Source organism: Aquila chrysaetos, chromosome 25 (assembly GCF_900496995.4).
Source record: "Aquila chrysaetos chrysaetos chromosome 25, bAquChr1.4, whole genome shotgun sequence".
Lineage (NCBI taxonomy): Eukaryota > Metazoa > Chordata > Aves > Accipitriformes > Accipitridae > Aquila > Aquila chrysaetos.
Window position 1 is genome coordinate 229,461 of NC_044028.1, and position 20,172 is coordinate 249,632.

General features: G+C 43.0%; 2 protein-coding genes across 7 annotated transcripts in view; both read right to left on the bottom strand.

Moving 5' to 3' along the window:
* Positions 1-600: 600 nt before the first annotated feature.
* On the bottom strand, positions 601-18,137 carry LOC115335529 (interleukin-9 receptor-like). Of its 2 annotated transcripts, XM_030001290.2 has the most exons (11): positions 18,021-18,137; positions 17,620-17,690; positions 8,584-8,651; positions 7,072-7,162; positions 6,569-6,677; positions 4,954-5,147; positions 4,110-4,246; positions 3,583-3,757; positions 3,259-3,373; positions 2,114-2,198; positions 601-1,611 (listed from the first exon to the last, which is right to left on the bottom strand). In XM_030001290.2, the coding sequence occupies exons 3-11, from the start codon at positions 8,641-8,643 to the stop codon at positions 1,063-1,065; spliced, it is 1,515 nt and encodes a 504-aa protein (XP_029857150.1). In that variant the 5' UTR covers positions 8,644-8,651; positions 17,620-17,690; positions 18,021-18,137; the 3' UTR covers positions 601-1,062. The 2 variants fall into 2 exon arrangements, with proteins under 2 accessions (XP_029857150.1, XP_029857149.1); XM_030001289.2 differs by lacking the exons at positions 8,584-8,651; positions 17,620-17,690; positions 18,021-18,137 and adding an exon at positions 14,194-14,445.
* The window catches only part of IL21R (interleukin 21 receptor), a 29,402-nt gene continuing 26,937 nt past the window's right edge, over positions 17,708-20,172 (bottom strand). For all 5 annotated transcript variants that reach the window (XM_041120188.1, XM_041120187.1, XM_041120190.1 and 2 more), the window contains one exon: positions 17,708-19,795. In XM_041120188.1, coding sequence (XP_040976122.1) covers positions 18,881-19,795 — 915 coding nt within the window. In that variant the 3' untranslated portion in view covers positions 17,708-18,880. The remainder of the gene's footprint in view (positions 19,796-20,172) is intronic.

Consider the following 20,172-nt stretch of genomic DNA (forward strand, 5'->3'; position numbering starts at 1 on the left):
GAGAGACAAGGGAAGCACTCCCAAAGTGGAGGGAATGAATGTGACTTGTATGCATGCACGTGCCAGCTAGTGTAGAAGCACTTGCACACATTTCAGTATGCTTGCTAAAATTGTTGAGCCCTTTACATCTAGGAGATGTAACTAAGACTCCAGGAGTCTGCTTGGTGGGTAATCAATCATATATAGGATTTTCTGTGTCTAGGGCAGAAAGTAAACCGCCAGAGATTCAGCTCAGAAAGTTTGTACCTGTTGAGCAGATAGGCAAAGGACTTGTCAATTCTGGAGAAATAAAAAAAGCCCTGGAAAGGCAGTGGGCCTGTCCTGTTTTGTAATTAAATAAAGCTTATTTGTGCTATTTTTGCTTTTCACCTTTCTCCATTAGATCAGCCCAGCCACTTAACCTTGGAATAAATTTTTGTTAAAATCAAAGCAGTACATGGGGCTTAGTTACTGCAAAATAAAAAGTTACAGCCATTCAGGATAATAAAGAACAAGGCCCACTGCCTGATTATCTTTAAATAGTGCAATTATAAATTCTGATGAAATAAGGAACGATTTGAAGTCATCAATATCATATTAAAAAGCAAAATTATCCTCTTTAGCAAAAATTGTTTATCGTGGTTTTATGAAAAAACGTACATAGTTTTAAAATAACAATGGAGTTTAAATCATGGTTCAGCACTTTGCAAATATTGCTGCTTTTGAGAGGCACAGAATTCCAACAACTCTTTCTGAGGAAAAACAGCAGGTCTGTTACTACTTCCTTAGACTAGGGGGTTGCTGGACTTCTGCTACTGCCAGGAGGTTAATACAGGGAAGGGCATGGTCAAGTGTCTCCTGAGACAGCCGATGTTGCTAGAGTCAGGCCTTGCCATGCCTGTAGGGGTAGTATTTGCTAGCCAGAGGAGTTGGTCACAGTCTTCTTCTGAAGTACAGAAATTGAGGATTTACCTAAAAATGATACATGTGTGTAATTGTCTGCACAGTCACTGTTTAAGCCACTTGGGAAGACAGTGTTGGGAGGTGAGAGGACAGCACAAAAACCTTTGCAGGCAGTATTCCTCAGGGAAGGTCACTCTGATCATTCTGATGTTTGACAAGACTATTACCATTGGAGAGCTTCAGTAGTTCAGCAGAAATCAAACCTGTGGTATCATTGTCACACAAGGTACAATAGTCACTACTGCTGAAGGACACATTTGCTATCTCTAAAGATTCCTGAAGCATAAGGAAGTCACCCTTTCCATACTGTGAGTGAGAGGGATAATTCCTTCCCATGCTAGGGGTCTCAAGGTTGGCTTTAATTATTTCAGAGATTTTCAGGCCAACTGTATCATCAGCATGGTTTTGTGCAAACAATATTCCCAGCCTCACTTCTGTCTCTTCTGCTCTTCCACACCTGCTGGGAACATACTGCTGGCTTGGACCTGAGGCAAATACGAAGTTTTCTTCTGCAGCAACCAGATTTGTGCTTTCCATAGTTTTCAAGGAGATCTGGGAAATCAGTTCTTGGGTGTTTAGCTCAGAAACTCCATCTGCAGTCACTTTGTTTGAGTTCCTGGCCTCCTCTCTTCTAAGATGGCTACAAGCCTCATTAGGTCCAACCCAGTCCTAGTGAAAGGATCAATAAGTTCAGGACATTTTGCTTAGAGTTGGAGTTTGCAGAATAACTCTTCTTTCTATATGGCTTTGGCACAATAATCCAGAGATTTAGTGCAAATCTACTGGGCAAAGTTAGAGTAATAGGGTAGAGAATCTAGCTGCTAGTTTCACAAGATGTCACAAGAAATTTTCAAGATTTTACCTCCAGAATATACTGCAAGCTGCTTGTATTGCTTTGTCTTTGCAAAGACAGGGTGCACCTTTCATGTTCAGCATGGATAGGGAGTGAGTGACTGGAGGGGTTTTATTTCTGAGGACAGAGAAACTGGACAGAAGCTCTGGTGGTGTAACTAGTATGTGGAGGCAGGAAACTGAGAAACTATAAACTCCCAGGAAGACCGGAACCATGTGTCAGTAATCCTGCTCAGGAGCTAGAATGATTAATCCCAGAAAAAAAGTCTTCCCCTCATGAACTGAGGGTCATAAGAAAGAAATGAAACTTATTTCTTACCTTAAAATTCCCATTGTGCAAATTATAGAGTGGTTGAAAGAAAGCAGCTGGTGTGGGAATGTTAAAGCAGGAGAGGCTTTTTGCCCTGAAGTGAGAAAACAACACTTAAAATAAAAAAAACAGACAATTTTTTCTGTATTCTGTCTTGATGATACAGCACACTGATTAGATGAAAGCCCCACACTTACGCTAGAAAGATTGCACGAGAAGCCCATTTCACATGGTTTCTGACATCTCATGCAATTGTTTGTCTGCCTCCTGTGCATGCATTTAAAGTTTCTAGCCTGAAGTGTAGTCTTAAAAGTTTCTGAGGAATGCTATATGCTGTAAACTCAGTACTAGTCTATTACTCATTATATGCACTGAGCTATTTCTACATTTGTTTAGCAACTTATTTGAGCTAAACCACTGTTTCTGGAAATGTTTTAGAGAGTTCTAGTTTCAGTACATTTAGACAGAGAAATTCTGCCAGACATCCTAGTCCCTTTGTTATCGAGTCTATCCTGTAAAAATATTTTATCATGTATTCTGTTTCTCTAAGAGTGATATGTATATGGAGCAAAATAATATATGTCAAGGCAGAAAAGGAAGAGGTAGGAGATTTACCTTTGCTCTGCCAGCATAAAAAATTGCAGAGGATGGTTGAACCAAGGTTCTAGAAACACTTTTTTCTCTGGACAACTTGGTCCCAGAACCTAAGAAACACTGAATCTGAGTCAGTGTAGTTTGCCTGTATTGGTATTTTATATACTGACTACTGCCAGGTACGTCACAAGTAGCTTCAAATTGACATCAGTTTAACCAGCTTTACGGATTGCTGTGTGCTTGCACTTTTGATTTATCTACATGGAACTTAACAAAAAATTTCCATTGGTTTAAATTTCTTTAACTCCAAGACACCCTCAACATTGAGCTTTAGCTGAGTTTGGGTGCTACAAAAGCACTTGGTCTCCTTAAGGATCATGTAGTGGGTCATTAACTATCATCAGCCAAGGAACGGCATGTCCCAAGACTGTCAAAAGAGCTTTTGAAGACTGTTGAATCTGTGCAGCAGAAACAGGAAGCAAAAGGGATATAAGGACACTTGATTTACCCTCTTCAGGCTATAAAGATCAAGGGGAACTTAATGAAAAACTATAACATACCTTGAAGAAAGCTTGCAGTTCCAACATAAATAGAGTAGCGTGCCAAAACTCAGAGGAATGAAAAAGAACTGCATAGTTTTGGTATTTATGATCTTTTCAGACAGTTTTGGTACACCTAGGAAAAGAATCAGCACAAAAATAATCAAAGACCGAGCAATGCAAATGAAACAGGCTGCTAAAGACCTCAAGGAAAGTGATTTGACTATGAAAACTTGAAGGAAGCTAGTTCTGATTTGAAAAGCTTCATTTTACCAGGTATCTTCCCTTTTTTGGACCATGGACGTGAAAAGACATTAATTAAGGTAAAAATAACAATCTTTGTACCTGCTCTTTGAAACACTGTTGTCTTGCTCCACTCACTCCACTGACTATGGTACGAATCTTCATTTTCAGAAATTTTGCAGCGAACTCGTGCAATGTAAGCAATGCCACTGCGAAGCTCTGTGGCTTCAATTTCTATCTGTGGCAGTGAACTGGGTGGTGTCTTGTTCAATGCGATCTGCAAAATATTACAAAGAATTTCTCTTAACAAGGCCAGGCAAAGGGATGATCTTTTAAATACTCCTGTCCCCACACACACACCCCAGCCCCGCTTTTCTTTTCCAAATCCTCTTTTCTTGGATGCAAGAAGAGGGCCTACATGACGATGGATGACTTCTGAATGCAGGGTTCAGGAGAAGAAGATTGAGCAATCTTCAGTATTGATGTTTTATATAAAATCTTTCAGCCTTGATGTGGGAAAACAGGAAGGCCAGCTTAAAACAGCCAGCTCCCAGAAGGCCCTGATCTGAGTGGCAAGGCCACTGCACCCAAAGAGCAAGGCAGTATCAGTGTGTGCCTCATCCAGTTACCTCCCAGGACATGCTGTACTCCTTATACTGCAACTCATACTGAAGAATGTCAACGAGATACCAAGGCACACTCCACCATATCTGACACTTGCTGGCAGTGGCGTTGCTCTGGACGTTCAAAGGTGGATCAAGTTTTACTGCAAACAGAGAGGTAGGTTTTTTCACAATATTTGGGACATGAACACTACAGAAGGAGATGCATGATACTAGGCTGACTGAAGTCTTTGAAGATAAAGCTGGGTCTAAAGAGTGATACCAAGACCAGCAGTAGACCAAATTAGCTTACGGGGTAGGTCAGAACAGCTACAGAACTGACATAAATTAATGATAACTCAAATAGACCCAGGGATAGTCCTGCAAGCAAAGAACCACTCCAGATGTCATGGTCTGCTTTTCCAACATACCACTAATATAGACAGTCTCTGAGATTTCAGATACTAGAGCATTTCTCTGAAGTACCAGGCCATGGGACATTGAATTAGATCCATGACTTTGATTCCTCATGACTTTATTTCTTAGGAAAAAAACCAACAATAGAGGCAATCCAGTTGTACATTATCCACGGCACAAGAAAACATGATGCAGATGAAAAGTATACTTGAAAGGTGCTCCAGAGCCAGCCCTCTGAAGTCCTGGAAAAGTCAGAATGGAGAGACACTGGGACTGCATCCTTATTGATGAAGTCCACATAGTGCACTCTCCAGGGATGGGCAGTGGGGCTTGTTTCCATTATTTTCCCTCGCTGTCTTTGAGAGTGAGTAACCCTTTGTTAGAGAGCATATCAGACCTACCCCAAAGCTGCTAGGCAGAGCCTCAGCTCTGAGCTGCCCTGGTTCATACTTACTGTGCTTGCGGGGATTGTACTCTGGAAAGGTAATGTACGTGTGATTACGTCCAAAGAAGTTGCCTTGGAGGGAGACTCTATAACCATCTGTTTCCAAGATCTGGCTGGCTAAATGGATTGTGCAGTGGTACTGATTCTGCATGCTCTCTGTGGCAGTCAGTTTGCAGCTGGCATTGTGGCCCTTTGACCAGAGGCTGGAAGAATAAAAGGGCTGAAAGTTTCTTTTAAGTCACATGATTAAGTGCTTTTCAGTTTATGAAAGATGGGTAGCAGCTTAGCACAGCACCGCATTCTGGAAGAACATGAACCTCTTTAGTGCAGACAGCAGAGGAAGCAATGCTGAAGCTGGCTGGGCAGCAGGGTTGAAGAGGGAGGAGGGAGACACCTTTCATAACCTCACTGCTGAGACCACCAAACCTCCCAGGAACTGCCCCTTGCTCCCTCTGAAAGTGAAAGCGCTGCCGTGTGTTGCTGCCAGGAAAGCAGCTGGTGTAGGGGGGTAGGAGTGGGTGGACAGTTAGTTACAAATGCACAGCACAGAGCTAACAAGTTGTACATTAAAGCCTCTTTTGCTACGAACAAACCAGTACTGACAGCAAAACATGTCAGAGGTTGGTTTGTTGTTTGTTTGTGTTTGGTTTTTTTTTAATAGTCACAAGCTTCAGCACAGCGTAACAGGACAAATGACAGAGAACATCATCTTGGGGAAATAGCTCCAAAGAACAGTCTTCTATTACTAAATTATCTAATGTAGCCATTTATTAGCAAGTATTTCATGTTGCATGTGAACCCACAATAAACTGGGATACCACAGTTTATCAGCTTGGCATTTTTTCATAGATGTAAAATCCAATGTCATTAAGAGTTAGGCTATTTTTGACTTAACCTTACCAGAACATATGAAGCATCTAATGTCAGCATGGCTTACCCTCGTGTAATAATTATTGGTAGTCAAGACAACATTATTACATAATCTAAAACACATTCATCTCAAGTTAGCATATCACAATGCTCATTATCCTATCACCTAGCAAACTATTCACCCGATTTCTTCTCTTAGAGGAAAAATTATTCACATAATACTCTAAACCTGTTATTAAACCTTATATCTCACCGGACTTTCAAAATCCTTTTGTGCGTGTGTATATATATTAACTAATTTAGATTAAACCACTAGGGTTTAATTTCTAGGCAACAAGACAAGAAGTGGTTAGAAATTGATTAGGCAGCTTCCTGTGGGATGGGCTCTGGAAGTCCCCACATCATGGGGAGTGGAGGCAGGGATGGGAAGGCTCTCTGTGCTGAGAGGCCCCTGCCTGAAGGGGACACTGGACAGATAGACAGACTGCCCTGAGCCAGCATGAGATCACACAGTCATGTGTGCTGGACCTCTGCTGCACCCCCAAGGCTGTGGGCCCACAAAAGGGTGCAGAGGGAGCAGCTTCTGAGGCATTCCCTCTATGGGGCGATGAGGTGGCAGAGCTAGCTGTGCCACAGGTCTCTGCTGCAGAGGATGACAAAGCCCACAGCCAGGCCCCATCTCTGCTCCTCTGCGCTCTCCTGCCCATGCCAGGGCCAGGGCTGCCACAGACAGCTCTTGGTGTGCATCTCTTACTTGGTGAAATGCAAGTGGAAAGGTCCGTTGCCTACGGGCTCCTCCATTGCCCACGTGCAGCTCACAGTAGTCACGTAGTTATTCAGGCAGCTCAGGCTGCCAGGGAGCTCTGCAGAGGAAGGAGACCAGAGCTGCATTCATGTATCACCCGATGAAGCCTTGCTCGGTATATCAAATGCATTGCGTGCTAGTGCTTTCTTTACTGACACCTCATCTATCCTTCCTCGTGACATTCTTCCTCTCTTGTACTGCACTTCACTGCATGAGATGAGTGTAAGATATAAGGGCAGGGACCTTGGGCAGTGGCTACGTTTTTTCTGCTGCCCAGCTCGTCCAGTATGTGCCCAGTTCCCTAGGCCTGGCATTGCCAGCCAGCTGTCCTGGTTACTAGGAAAGGGCAGTGACAAGATCTTGCATTGCATACTTTAGGGTCTGTGAATGAAAAATGAGCACATTCATGTGCCTCTCTTCCCACATTGGACCTGTTCCAGATCTCCTCTTACCTTTCCCTCTTCCTCCACCAAAGAGCAGCACAGCAGTAATGCACAGCTGGAGGCCCAGCTGCCACACATCTCCTCCCATTCCAGACAGTATCTAAAACAGAACAATTGTTAGAAGCAGTTTTGTCAGTATTTGTATCAGCAGGTTGAAGCTTTAGCTACATGCTTCTGCCAGCCCTGACATAAGCTGACCTTGACTCTGTCAGACAGGGCACCAGCTCAGCTATATTATTTCTTCTATAGGAACTCTTCTTCTCATGGCAGAAAATAGTACTTTGCACAGGAATCTAAAGCACCAGCTGCCTGAAGGAAATCTAATTCCTGCGATTTTATCAGGGGTGGGGCGGGGGGGGGGGGTTCTATCTTTCCTTCTTCCTGCATTTTTTGGCATCTGATTTATGACATTTTAAGAGCAGTAGAGAGCCTCAGTGGGTTGGAACAAATGTTCATATTTCCCCATATCATGTTTCTTACTGTAACCAAAACCAGATGCTTAGAGAAAAACGTAGCAATAGAGGAAGCATAGATATTCTTCTCTGAGAACATTCTCAGCCTCCAGATACTTGCAGCTCAGGGGCCTCCCAGACCAGACAAAACTTCTGCATATTCAAGGCTTCAATAGTTTTTTCTGTCATGAGCTTGTCCACCACCAGTAGTCACCTGCTGAAAGCCACCTACACCACAAACACTGCTGCCTGCCTTTAATGATGGTTCTTTTTTATCTTGAGGGAGTTGAGTAACTGGTCTTCTGCACCTGCCTTTTCTCTTCATTAGAAGAACACTTGCTTGTCCTGCTGGTGTCACAAAACTTTTGAGGGAGCCTTTCTTCAAGCCACTTGGACTTGTCCTGAGCTAGTGCGAAAGGGTGTGAGGTCAGGAACAAAAACCATTCTAGCCTACAGATTTTTTGTTTTAGAAATTCACCCATTTCGTATCTGAACAAAATAAAGACCTAACATAATTTTCTCTCTCTCTCAGACACACAAACACAAAAAGCTAAAATTCCAGGCAGATAACCTAGTTGCTCATCTGCAGTGTGGGAATCTTGGGGTCATATTTCCTTCTCATAAGTATTTCCTTGCTGTAAAAAAAAAAAAAAAAAAAAAAAAACAACAAAACCAAACCAAAAAAACCAACCTCCAAAAGACAGAAACAGAGGGAATAACTGATACGCTCCTGGTCAAAGCACTCATTTAGGATATAGAATGCTTAGGGCCTAGTCGTTACTTAATTTACTGAAGGATGGTGTAAGGATATTTGAAGTGTATCTTCTGCAATATGGAACACTATCTCTCTACAAGGTTATGCTGGACTCCTCTTTCTTTTTAACCAGAAATTCCATTCTGTGAAGTCTTTCCTGATGAAGTTTTCATTTTAAATGATATTTTCATTAAAATTCTCTGATTTTATGATTTTCCAGCAAACAAAGTTTAATATGAAGAATCCTGACCTGATCTACTCAGCAATGTACAGTGTTTTTTAAAGACGCTTTCAGTTTGCAATATTTGCCATTACCTTAACCCAGCAAACGAGCCCAGCACCTCTGCAGGTAGTGTGCTGCTCTAAGGAGCCCATGACTCAGCCTGGAACTCAGAAAAGATGCAGCGAGTTTGTAGACAGAGACCACTAATAAATATAGAAAAAAACAGTTACTTGAAAAACTCAAAAAATGTTGGAGGAACACTGTTTGCACTGCTTGACAAGCATGGACACAGAACCGAGCTCTAGGACTGGGGTAATGAGAGACTGTGAGAATGATCTGTCTTGAAAGAGCTTGGCTTAGTTATTGCAAAAAAGAAAAAAAAAAAACAAACAAAATTTGCCAGGGGTTATGATCCCTCTTTCAGAAGAAGCTGGGGAAAAGGGAGGGAGAAGTGTCAGGATAGGAGAACCACTAAGTACAACATTAGCACAAGACCAAATGAGTATAGCCTGGCTATAGAATAAGATTGTGGTTTCTAACCAACAAAGGGTCTGAAGTAGTCTTGAATAGGAGTCAGTGAGAAAGAGCCTACGCTTAGCAAGGATTGTGGTATTTCAATTATTAGGATTGTTTTACTGAAGGGATTACATGATCTGATGTAATCAACAGTAGCAGGAGCTGGACTCCATGCCCAAGTGTATCCTTCCAGTCCCAGATTTCACAAAGCAAGACAGCAGCATCCACATATCAACAGCTTTCCTATAATTATGCCTGCTTATGGTGTCCCTTTTCTGAATTAAATAGTAAAATAATTACAATGTTTCAAAAACTGATAAAGAGAAAAGGAATCTTTCTGGGTTCCACTTCACCACCTCTTCATTTATGGGTTTTTTTGTAAATATCCTGTTTTGCTGCAGACCTTCTTCAGAGTGGGGGTTGAGAGGAAGTGTCACCATTAGCTGACTTTAGCTGAGGGAGGCTGGGAGGCATGAAGTCTCTCCTGCTTATCATTCTAATCAGGGTTGCATACGATCCCTGTGATAAACACAGTAAGACTGACTAAATATGAAATAGAGAGAGCTGCATTAAGTAGAATTATACATGTGCTTACAAGAACTTGTTCAGGCACAGAAACAAACAAACATAGGACAAGATATATTTCCAGAATATTTCCACATAATAATTTGAGAAACTCCACCCCCCCACTGCAGGAAGTTCTTTGTCCAGTTCTGCAATGTTTGAAACATGACAGACATTTCCTGGCTCTCCAGCTCACCTGGAAACAAATACAGCATGTTTAAATGCAAATTTGTGTGTTAGAAGCCATGAATGTTAGTCATAAGTAGGCTGTGGAAAACTGAGTTCTGAAAGGCTTATCAGAAAATGATTTGGGGAAATAGCACATAACCAGCTGAATGAGAGTCTGCTGTACATTAATGCAATTAGAGGAGCTAACGCACAGACTGTGGATCCATATCAGTTAAAAGAAGTGTTATTGCAGCTACATGTAGCATTCATAACACCATTATTAGTTCATTTCCCCTGTTGGGATCCACGCTTCAAACAACAGTTGCTGGAAAGATGAAAATAGTTCTGAAAAGGGCTATAAGAATGATTTAATCCTGGATAACTTTCCTCAGAAATGAGCAACTAAAGACCAACTAAATCTCTTTAACTTAACCAAAGGAAAGGCTAAGTAGTAACTTCACACCAGCCATAAGTATCTTACATGGGAAGATTATTTCAGGTAGGAAAAAAGTCTGTTTTGTTTTGGGTTTTTTAAAATCTACTAGAGAAAGATGGAAAGAATCCAGTAGTTGGGCACTGAAGGTAGATACAATTAGACAGAAACAAAGTGCAGAATTTGTACAAAGGGGAACTATCTTTATTGCTGAAACCTTTTGCCTAAACATATGATCCAAGACTTGTAGACTATAAATCTTGGTTAGGTACCTTAAAAAAATAATAATAAAAAATCCTTAGCTCAGATGGAAGTCATGAAATTGGTGCAGGACTTAGTTATAATTGTCCATCCTAAAGTGACCACAGTAGTGTTCTCCTCTTAACATCGGCAGTCCTCAACCTTGCAAAGGTAAACCTATAGTACCACATCCTAAAAACCTGGTTCACAAACAGGTCCTATCACTTCTCAGTAACTGCCAGACACTTCCCACTTATAAAGAAAGGAAATAATTGTACATTTTGTAGTGTTCAGGGGAAATGCTAAGTGCAAGCATAGAGACATATTAATGAGGTCATTTGAGTAATGTCTGCTGATGCTTGCAATAAGTTTGGCCTTGCAAGAAAATAGCTGCTAACTTTGCTAGAATCCTAGAGATGCTCCGATGCCTTTTCTCATCTTTCATACTCACTGTGCTTCCCACCTGGTTCAAGTCACTCAGCTGTGGGAAAAGAGTTGCGACATTACCCTAAGGCAGGTTGAGCTGATGATAGCCCAGCCTGACCACAGATGAACTGTCTTAGCAAGTCCCAGAAGAAAATAACTGCTTTGGTGAAATTCTCTTCCTCTTATGTAGGTCAATATGAAGGTTCTGATAGGCCATGTAGCAAAATTTAGATTGCCTATTAGAAAAAAAATTCTTTACTGAAAGGGTTGTCAGGCATTGGAACAGGCTACCTAGGGAAGTGATGGAGCCACCATCCCTGGAGGTGTTCAAAAAAACTTGTAGATGTGGCGCTTTGGGACATGGTTTAGTGGGCACGGTGGTGTTGGGTTGATGGTTGGACTCGACCTTAAAGGTCTTTTCCAACCTAAACAATTCTATGATTCTGTGAAAATGGACATGGTCAATTCAGACCTCAGCTCCTCTTGGTGCTGGACAGCAGACAGCCACAGAATGGGACAAAAATGAGGCAAGTGCAAAAGCACTTTTCAATTTCAGTGAGAATGGATGGGTGAAGGGCTTCTTGGTGACATGGCAGGCATTCATCATTTTCCCAGTGACCATAATCTCTGAACAGTGCCTGTTCTTTCTGCAGGAGGAGGAAAGCAAGAAGCTGATTACCAAGCCAGGAAACAAGCAGAAACCAATAAGGTGCCAGCACCATTGCAAGGCAACATCTCATTGGCATGCCCTATATCCAGTGCTAGCAGCAAAGGCACTATTACAGCAGCTGGGGGACTGGAAGACAAATCAAATCACTAGCCAGGCTGCTTGATGCTTTTTTGTTGTTGTTCTAACACCCAGTTTCTGCAACATTTCTGAGTTGTGGGTGAAGGCAGAAAAGCCCTGTGAAAACTGTAGGTGTGGGAGGTGTCAGAGGAAGGGAGAAGAACCACCTTCACTCTGCAGGAAAGAAAGAGACCACATGTCTGAGAGAAGGCCCTGAACTGATACACCAGGTATGCTGCCACCAATCCAGGTGTTGGTTCAGCACCAGAAACGGATTGGTGACATCAAGTTCCCAGGTGGTCTCAAGCAGGTTGCAATGGTGTTTCCATCCTTTCTGTATGTTTCCAGGGCAGAGTTCTTCTGTCTGTTATCTGCTTAAGGAAATGAGGCCTTACAGCCATGCCCTTGCCCTTCCCCTCCCCTCCTGTGGTTCCATCAGCTGCCTCCATGTCCCAAAAGTCATTTCAAGTCATTTTAACAAGAATTTGTACAACACAGGTTTTCCAAATGCTCTCAAATGCTTATCAACAGAAAGACAAGTGATCGACTGTTATTGCTGTATCTGTTTGTATTACCAGAAATCCATATTCAAAGTTCTGGCTAACCCCCACATTCGGGGTCCAGTAGAACACATGATAAAGGTGGCCTTTGCTTTTAAGAATTTATAGGGTAAAATAAATTATTTGGTAGATACCACTGAGACACAAAGTAATACAAGAAGGTGTCAGCACAGTCTCAGCATGTGAGTAGCCTAGATATCGTCTGGGTTTTAGCAACTTGGCAAAGCAGAGCTTTAAGAAGAGACTTGAGCTACCTCAACCTCATTCTTCAAGACAATTGTAGGCAGCACCTTTAGTATGTAAGCAGCAGCATGGAGGAAGGTTAGGAGGAGTTGATTTGATGATCTAGTGGGAAGTGGAAGCATAGAGAGAGTTGACTTCTTGATAAAGAAGTGAGAGATGGCAAGAGGACAAGGAAAGGCTGTCAGTGACTTTGAAAGTGGGGACAAGAAGATATGTTTGATGTGATAGAGAAAAGGAGATAGAAAAATTGTGTAGAGAAATGTAATGGGTTCAGTGACAGACACAAAAAAGGACCTTTGGATGACTACAAGACAGACAAGATCAGCTTCACAAAGGCCTGATAAAACATGAAATTGAGGTGTCATACAAGAGCACAAGCAACAATTTCATGTGGAGATGTGTGCATAAGATTCTTCAACATGCTTGAGTACCCTTTGATACATGTAGTGATATTATATGCCAGCCCACAGCAGACAGCCAGGACTCCTAGGTTCTATTCCACCTCTGCCATCAACTTTTATATAGATTGTTTTGTCAGTGCAATTTTTCTTCTTGCAGCTCACTCATATGGTCTGCTATGCTCACCTAAATCTCAGAGGAAGTCAGAAGCTTCAGGCTCTGATTTTTTTCCAAAACATGGTCTGCTCACTCTCCGTCCCATAGCAAGATACAAGTGGTGCACAGTGGGAGCAGGCACAGCAGACCTGAAGCCTTGAACACCCTGTTTCCACTCCTTACATCTTAGCCATTAGTCAATAGATGACCTGCCCTCCCTTGGCCATAATCCCTTCCTTTGCTTCAACCTCTTCCAGAGGCAGCACCAAAATGCACTAAAGAAAGGCAGGACACTGACTCACACCTATGAAGTAAACCAGTGACAGCAATAGTGTGTCTGTACCAACATGCACATCCCTCCATCCGTTAAGGTTAGCCGCAAGTGCACATTCTCCAGAGTGATCCATTGTGCTACTAAGTGTGGTTGTTTATTGTGGGCACTCCTTCAATCATCCCTGCCTACAAGAAAATATTTTGTAGGTCCTTTAAGAAAAATTAATGATAGATTATCTACCTCTGAATACCTAGTCCTCTAAGCACATGTCTGACAGAAACATGTCAAGTGCACATAGTAGACTCACACGATCAGCATGTGAACTGCTGGAGAATAAGTAGTAGTAGGATTTCCTCATCTGCACAGATTATCAGAGAGAACCCCATATAACCAGTCTTTTTCTCTCTTCATCTTTGGAGAGCCATTTTTCCACAATTTGATGCTAATGAACAGCTATGTACTTTTAGATTTGACAGACTTGGATCCCAGAGGCTGAAAAAAAGCTGCTACAAGGGATGACTATTGGAATAAAGCAATATTCATACACACACATATATATACATACATTTAAAAAAGCAGATTTTTGTCTGCAAAGTCCCAAATATTAAGGGCTATTTTGGCTGGATTCATTTACATTCACCTGTTTCAATCAGAGAAGAGTACCCAAAAATCATTTGTTCAAGATGGTGTGTCTTTCTAGCACAATCCATATCAGACTTAACACAATAGTGTCGTTTTGTGCTCAGCAAGCTAGCAGAACAGAAGTGCAAAGACCCTTCTGGTGATTTTCTTGTTCTGGGTTCCTAATACAAGAAACAGCATAGAATTCCACATTTAAGTAAAAAAAAAATTATTTTTCAATATCTTGGCTCAGTAGATGTATCCTATCATTGTTTACTGGCAGGCATAGCACATAAATATGTTAAACTGTCTTACCAGCTCAAAGGAAACTTCACTTTTCGTTCTGCTTCTGTCCCTTGATAGTTTAGGCTGTGTGGTTTGATGATCAGGCAGTAGCAGCAGTGGCATAATAAAGCAGAGCTTACTGTGCCTGATTTTAAAGATAATCTCAAGAACCAATAAAAAACTGCTCAGATTATCAGATTGAGGTAAAGTAGCTGCATCTGCACTTACTCATTAGTGATGGAGAAACCGAGGAATTTCTGTTAAAGGGTTAACATTTAAAAGGCCAAGTAATTTGCTGAATATAAAAGTACCTTCTTGCAACACTTGTATAAAAAAAGGCCAACAGAAGAGCTCTCTAAGTGACCTAAAGCTGTTTTTTAGCCCTGTCTAGATGTGAGATGAGACTGCTTCCATCCAAGGCCTCTGCCCAACTGTGCTCAGATGCCTGAGGCATCCCTGAGCTGCCCTGTCCTGTACTTCTTCCATAGCGTCTTGCTGCACTGTACTCAAAGGGGCAACTCTGGAAGCAAAGGCAAACAAGCATTGCAGTGCTTCCATGTCCAAATCCTAGAGTGTATAAGGAACGGATCTTTCCATACCCAGCTGCAATGCTGCAGTGGTAGTGTTACAGCCAGGATCCATCAAGTCAGTCACGGACATGGGTCTAGTGCCAGAGAAGGGGAAGAGAGAAGCAGGCAAAGCACAGACTGAATAACAGTCTGCCAGTATTAGCTTTAGGGGCCAAGAGACAGGAAGGCAGGGGCCATGCAGAAATGGAGACAGACGTTTCCAAACGGGTACTACAGGTTGAGTTATGGTGCTTCTCTCAATACCTGCTTTTGGGCCTTCCCCATCCAATAAGGCTCTGCCAACTCCCAAGAGGCCCCATGGTTACCCATCTAAATGTATATTACGCTTTTTACAGTTACAACAATCCTGAACAGGAGCAGAAACAGAAAGCCCCTAAAATGCAAGCAGCCTTCAGCATGTCATTTAAGCAAGTAACACCCGCTGCCTCAGAACTGTCCAGATGCCTGGAGTTCACCTGCTGCAGCAGAAGACATCTTGTCTCCTGTAGAGACAAATTGTACCCCTGCATCTTCCCAGCCTACTGCTGCAGGTCACCATAAAGATGCTACAGCCATGTAAGACCCACAGCTTTTACCATATTCTGCCTACATAGCCAAACAGAAAGATCGGTACAGGAGTGCAGCAGCAGTTTGGCTCAAACAGCAAAGCACAAACTTCTTTTCCCAGTTTCCTTCCCTATTACTATTCCACAATACAGAGCAGCATTTCTGACAAGAACATCACACATCTCTACTAGTTGCCTTTTTTCATACTTCCCCCATATCCCAAGTGCCACTCAGCCCAAAGACCACTAACTGAACTCCTGCTCTAAAGGCCCCTCAGACCCTTGTTTTATGTTTTCTAGGACCCATTTACACCTGTCCCACAATTAGCTTTTATCAGGTGAACAGTGTTTCTCACCAGGTGATTTGTTTCAAGTTGCATCTACCTTGAAGTTCTTTTTTGTTTGGTTGGTTTTGTTCAAAGTGCTCCATTTGGATAGACATCCACTGCTTGCCTACTGTGAACCCAGTACCAAATGCATATGTTTTGCTATCTCCTCTGGTTTTGGATCACTATAGAGGCAAATGTAGTAAATAGGAGAAGCATCACATTACAGTGGAAGCTACAGGGACATGCAGCACTTGCTCTATCTGTGCTGCAGTCCTTGGCTTCTGCAGTAATGCACATTTTTGAGCCTGAGGTAGCCTCAGATAGACTCAGATAAACTGGGATTTCTGTGTCTACCTGGTTCTATGCTTGGCTAGTAAATACATTGCTAGTCTATCAGAGCAGATAGTCAGTACTATAGTCCAGGACCACTTCTGTATGCCAAGCATACTGTCACTCAAGAATCTGTGAGATTTGACCTCCCTTCTCTGCTTATCAAGTCACCCAGTAAAGGGACACTGTTCTGGTCAGTGCAACATCTTAATTCTGCTATCATGCCCCTGATGGTTGTGAATGCTGTGCAAAGTGCAGCAGACCACAGCCATCTAAGGGCTTTGTCTACATGGGTGGTGTTGCTGGCATCTTCTTACTACCTCATCTCACTGCTCAGCGCATGACTAACCTCACCTTTGCAAGGTAGGCTAAGGTTAGATCACCCGGTTACCTAAGCTTGGCAGGAGTGGCTAAGCAGATTCCCCTGCAGTAAAGGGCTTAAGCAGCCTATGCAAACTCTATTCTTTTAAGCAGGCCTGCTTGGCCAAGCACTTAAATGTCAAATGCCTTTACCACACTATTATCGTAACTCTTTCCTGTGCTTCACCCTGCTGTTCAGGAATCTGCCACTGTGGGTTACTGAGGTCACAGAAGGGTGGAGTGAGACCTTTTACAGGCAGCTTGTTTGAGAGCAGGGGAGGCCTCCCAAAAACTAACAAAACATGGACTTGCAATTCTAACAATGGCCCTGGCATTCCTGGGGAAACACAGTTTTTCCAAATTAGATATTGCTAGGTCAGGGACATTTGCAGTTTGCTGCTAGGAGCCACAGAAAAAAAAACCCAAACCCACCTCAAAACCCTCTACATCCACAGTGTCAACAACTCATTGGCCAAAAGCTTAGTTGTTACAGCTTACTTCAAAGGGAACAGTCTCCCTTATTTTAATAACCTTATGCTGCATATCAAAGCAAGCTCTTCTCTGCCCATGAAGTCTGCCTCCTAGGGTGACCAGAGGCAACTTCCAGCCCAACACATCACCAAACCACCACCTTCTCCAGATGTGCAGCTAGATAGCATAACAGCAACAGAAACAGCTCCTTCAGCAGTTCTGGGGCCAACGATGCTAACAGAAACAAGCGTGATAAACCGAGATGCGAAAGGGCCCTAGAAAGATAGGCAAGTTTCCCCTCCTCCCTTAAGCAGCCTGGGGCCAGTTTCCACAATGTAGTTTCTGAAGGTCAAATAGCTGCAGGACGAAGCTGCAGAAGACTGTGTTACAGGCCATCGGCGATGCTTCTGCCCAGTACACATTCGCATAGACATAAGCACCATACAAGCAGACCTTGTAGCCCAGTGCGGGGCGGGCTCAGCTCAACAAGGTGGTGGAGCGAGCTCGATCCTCTGCTGCCTCATGGAGGGCATGCAGGGTACTTGCAGCACAGCAGGGAGGGTGCATAAGCACACAGAGACAATACCTCCCACGACTTATCACAGAAAATGACAAGCAAAATGGAAAATAAGAAGGGAAGGAACCAAAAAAAAGTGGTATCTTGGAGCAGTGCCCAGGAAGCCGTCGAGTTAGGGGTATATTGAGGGGGTAATAACAACATGGGCAGAGCTAAGCCCTGTAGGTTCAAAAGCAACATAGTAGAGACCTTGGCTGTTCTGAACAGTCAAACCAGGGATGTGGATGCATAGAAAAAACTCTCCCAGCACTCACCCGTGAAAGAAACAGCTTCTCTTCATTATAGTGCTCCCTCTTGTTTAGGGGGCTGTGGGGTTGGCTAAAGTCTTGGGTAAGAGATGGGGCAGAGGGAAGAGAGTTTATTGGTATCACAGCAACAACAGATTATTACCACACTGGAAACATACACCATAAAGGTTCTCTCATTATAAGATCTTCTGGAGCCAAGCAGCCCAGGGGTTAGTAGCACTATGCCTACACAAGATGTAGGTCTCCACATTCAATATCAGTATTACAGTAACTTAAGACAATTATCCTAAAAAAAACAGAGATACAGAGATGTCAGATGGAAACATATTCACAGTTACAGTGTAAATAGCAGTTTCATAGTTGTCTTTATTCGCTAGCAGAAATTGCTCAGACTTTGTGCTACTGACCTGTTAACTGCAGCAGACCAGGTCCAAAGCAGAAGATGGAGTTGCAGGCACATCCAGGCAGGACATTTCTGAAATTTCTGCATAGTTCTAAAAGCTGCTCAATGTTTCAGTTAATGTGCTTGGAAAATGCTGGGAGAAATGCTGATTCAGTAGAAAGCCCTGGTAGCAAGTGTTTCTCTGGAATTGTGTGTTTTGAAGACTTTTCATTTGCAGACTCCACCTGGAAAGGCAAAGTCTTTCTGAAACCTTAGTTGTGTTTGGTCTCTTGGACACACAGTTCTGTGATGATCATATGAGAATTGTTTTTGATCATGCCCCATGGACAGGGCTGGGACCCTCCAAAATTAACAAACTATTACAGCTGGGTTTAAAGAGCCAAAAATATTAGTAGGAACAATAACACCATCTGTGTTGTTTGGAAAGGGTAGGGGAACTTTAATGTAACAAACACACTTGCCATGGGTTATGCTTTCAAGATTCCATGTACATCCAAACTCTCAAATCATGTGAGAATACCGGGGAAAATAATTTAAAGTTTTGTACTCTTCATAAGGTTACTTTCAAAAAAATTTACACATCTGCATAAGCTAAAGGGTACAGTTGCTTTTTCTGCCATGATAAGGGGGTTTGACCTAGGATTCTTAAAAAAAAAAAGAAAAATCAATCATATCCAGTTTGACACATGAACAAGATAAGTGGCAATAGAAATAGGCATATATTTCTACAGACCTAACAGTTTTCAGTTTTGTGCAATAGAGCTTACGCAAAGTATACTTTGTTTCTCTTCTGAATTTTGCTAAGGCTTTGCTCCTGGCACTGTATGGAAAAGGCCCTACACTCTGCAAGGCAACATTAGGTCCTTAGTTTGTCTGTGTCCCATTGACAGGGCCATCAGAACGACAGGAGACCCACTGCTTGACATAGCTCCGTGGAAAGTCCTCCCCCTCCCGCTCAAGAGGGATGGACCCACAGTTGGTCTGACTGTTTTGCTCAAATTCACAGTCAACTGGACTCCCACAGTCTGAGTCCACAAAGCCACTGTCGATAGTGTCCAAGTCTACGCAGATCATAGGGTAACTATCACCAGGCCTTGCAATGTGAGGGAAGAAGTCATAGGAGCCTTCACTGTAGGAAACACTTTCACCATCAGGAGAAGGTAGAGAACCTGGATTTTCCAACTCCCACTGATTAGGCTGCAAGCAAAGGGCTTCTAGGATGCTCCCCATCCCTCCTTCTAGAGCCCTTTCTACTTGCTGGTGGGCTGGGACACTTGTACTCCTCAGGTGGTCTGTGGACACAGAGCCTGAAGCAAGTATTTTGTCCTGCGTGCTCAGGTCAGCCAGATGCAAGTCACTGGATATCTTTCCATCTTCATCATCAACGTTAACCTTGGGGTAACCAGTTTCTCCAGCACTATCATCTTCCTTGATGGTATGCTCATGTCGCCTGTACACACGGTTACAGTTGCACTGGCAGTTACAAGGTGTAAATTCATCAGCCACAGTCACAGTATCAATGGACAAATGCCCATATGACCGGTCCTGAGTCCCACTGCTGCTGTTCACACTAGACAGCAGAGACTGGCTATCCTGACCTGGGGCAGTCAGGCAAGACACACAGGGCCTGCAAGGCAGATCTTTTCTCAGCTCATGCAGCTCTTCCCGTGAGGTGCTGTTGGAAGGACGCATGGTGTAAACTTCTAGGACTTCTGGAAGGACTATTCCCCATTCAAATAAATCAAGGGTCATTTTCTTATGGGATGCACCAACCCACTTCTGCATAAAAGGACATACGGGGGCAGGGGGGTGGGGAAGGAGAGAGAGAGGTTAGTATCATCAGGTTTGAGGTTCCACAGAAATGACCAAAGTTCTTATGCTTTTAGAGGCAAAGTCAAACTCCAAAATCACTGACTCCTCCAAAATAGCAGGGTATGAGATGCTGTTATTACCAGACACAGGCAGCTGCAGGCAAACTGACTCAAGTAGTTGAAAATAATTAGCTCTGAGAGGTTTGCATGACTTTGCAGTGTTCTCTGTGCTGCAAAGAATACCACTGCCCATAGCAGCATTCCTTTCTGCATCAGCCAGAGGTCCAAACCAAAGCCACCAAGTCTCCCCTGCCCTCTTGTCCTGGACACTACTTCTCTCAGGAA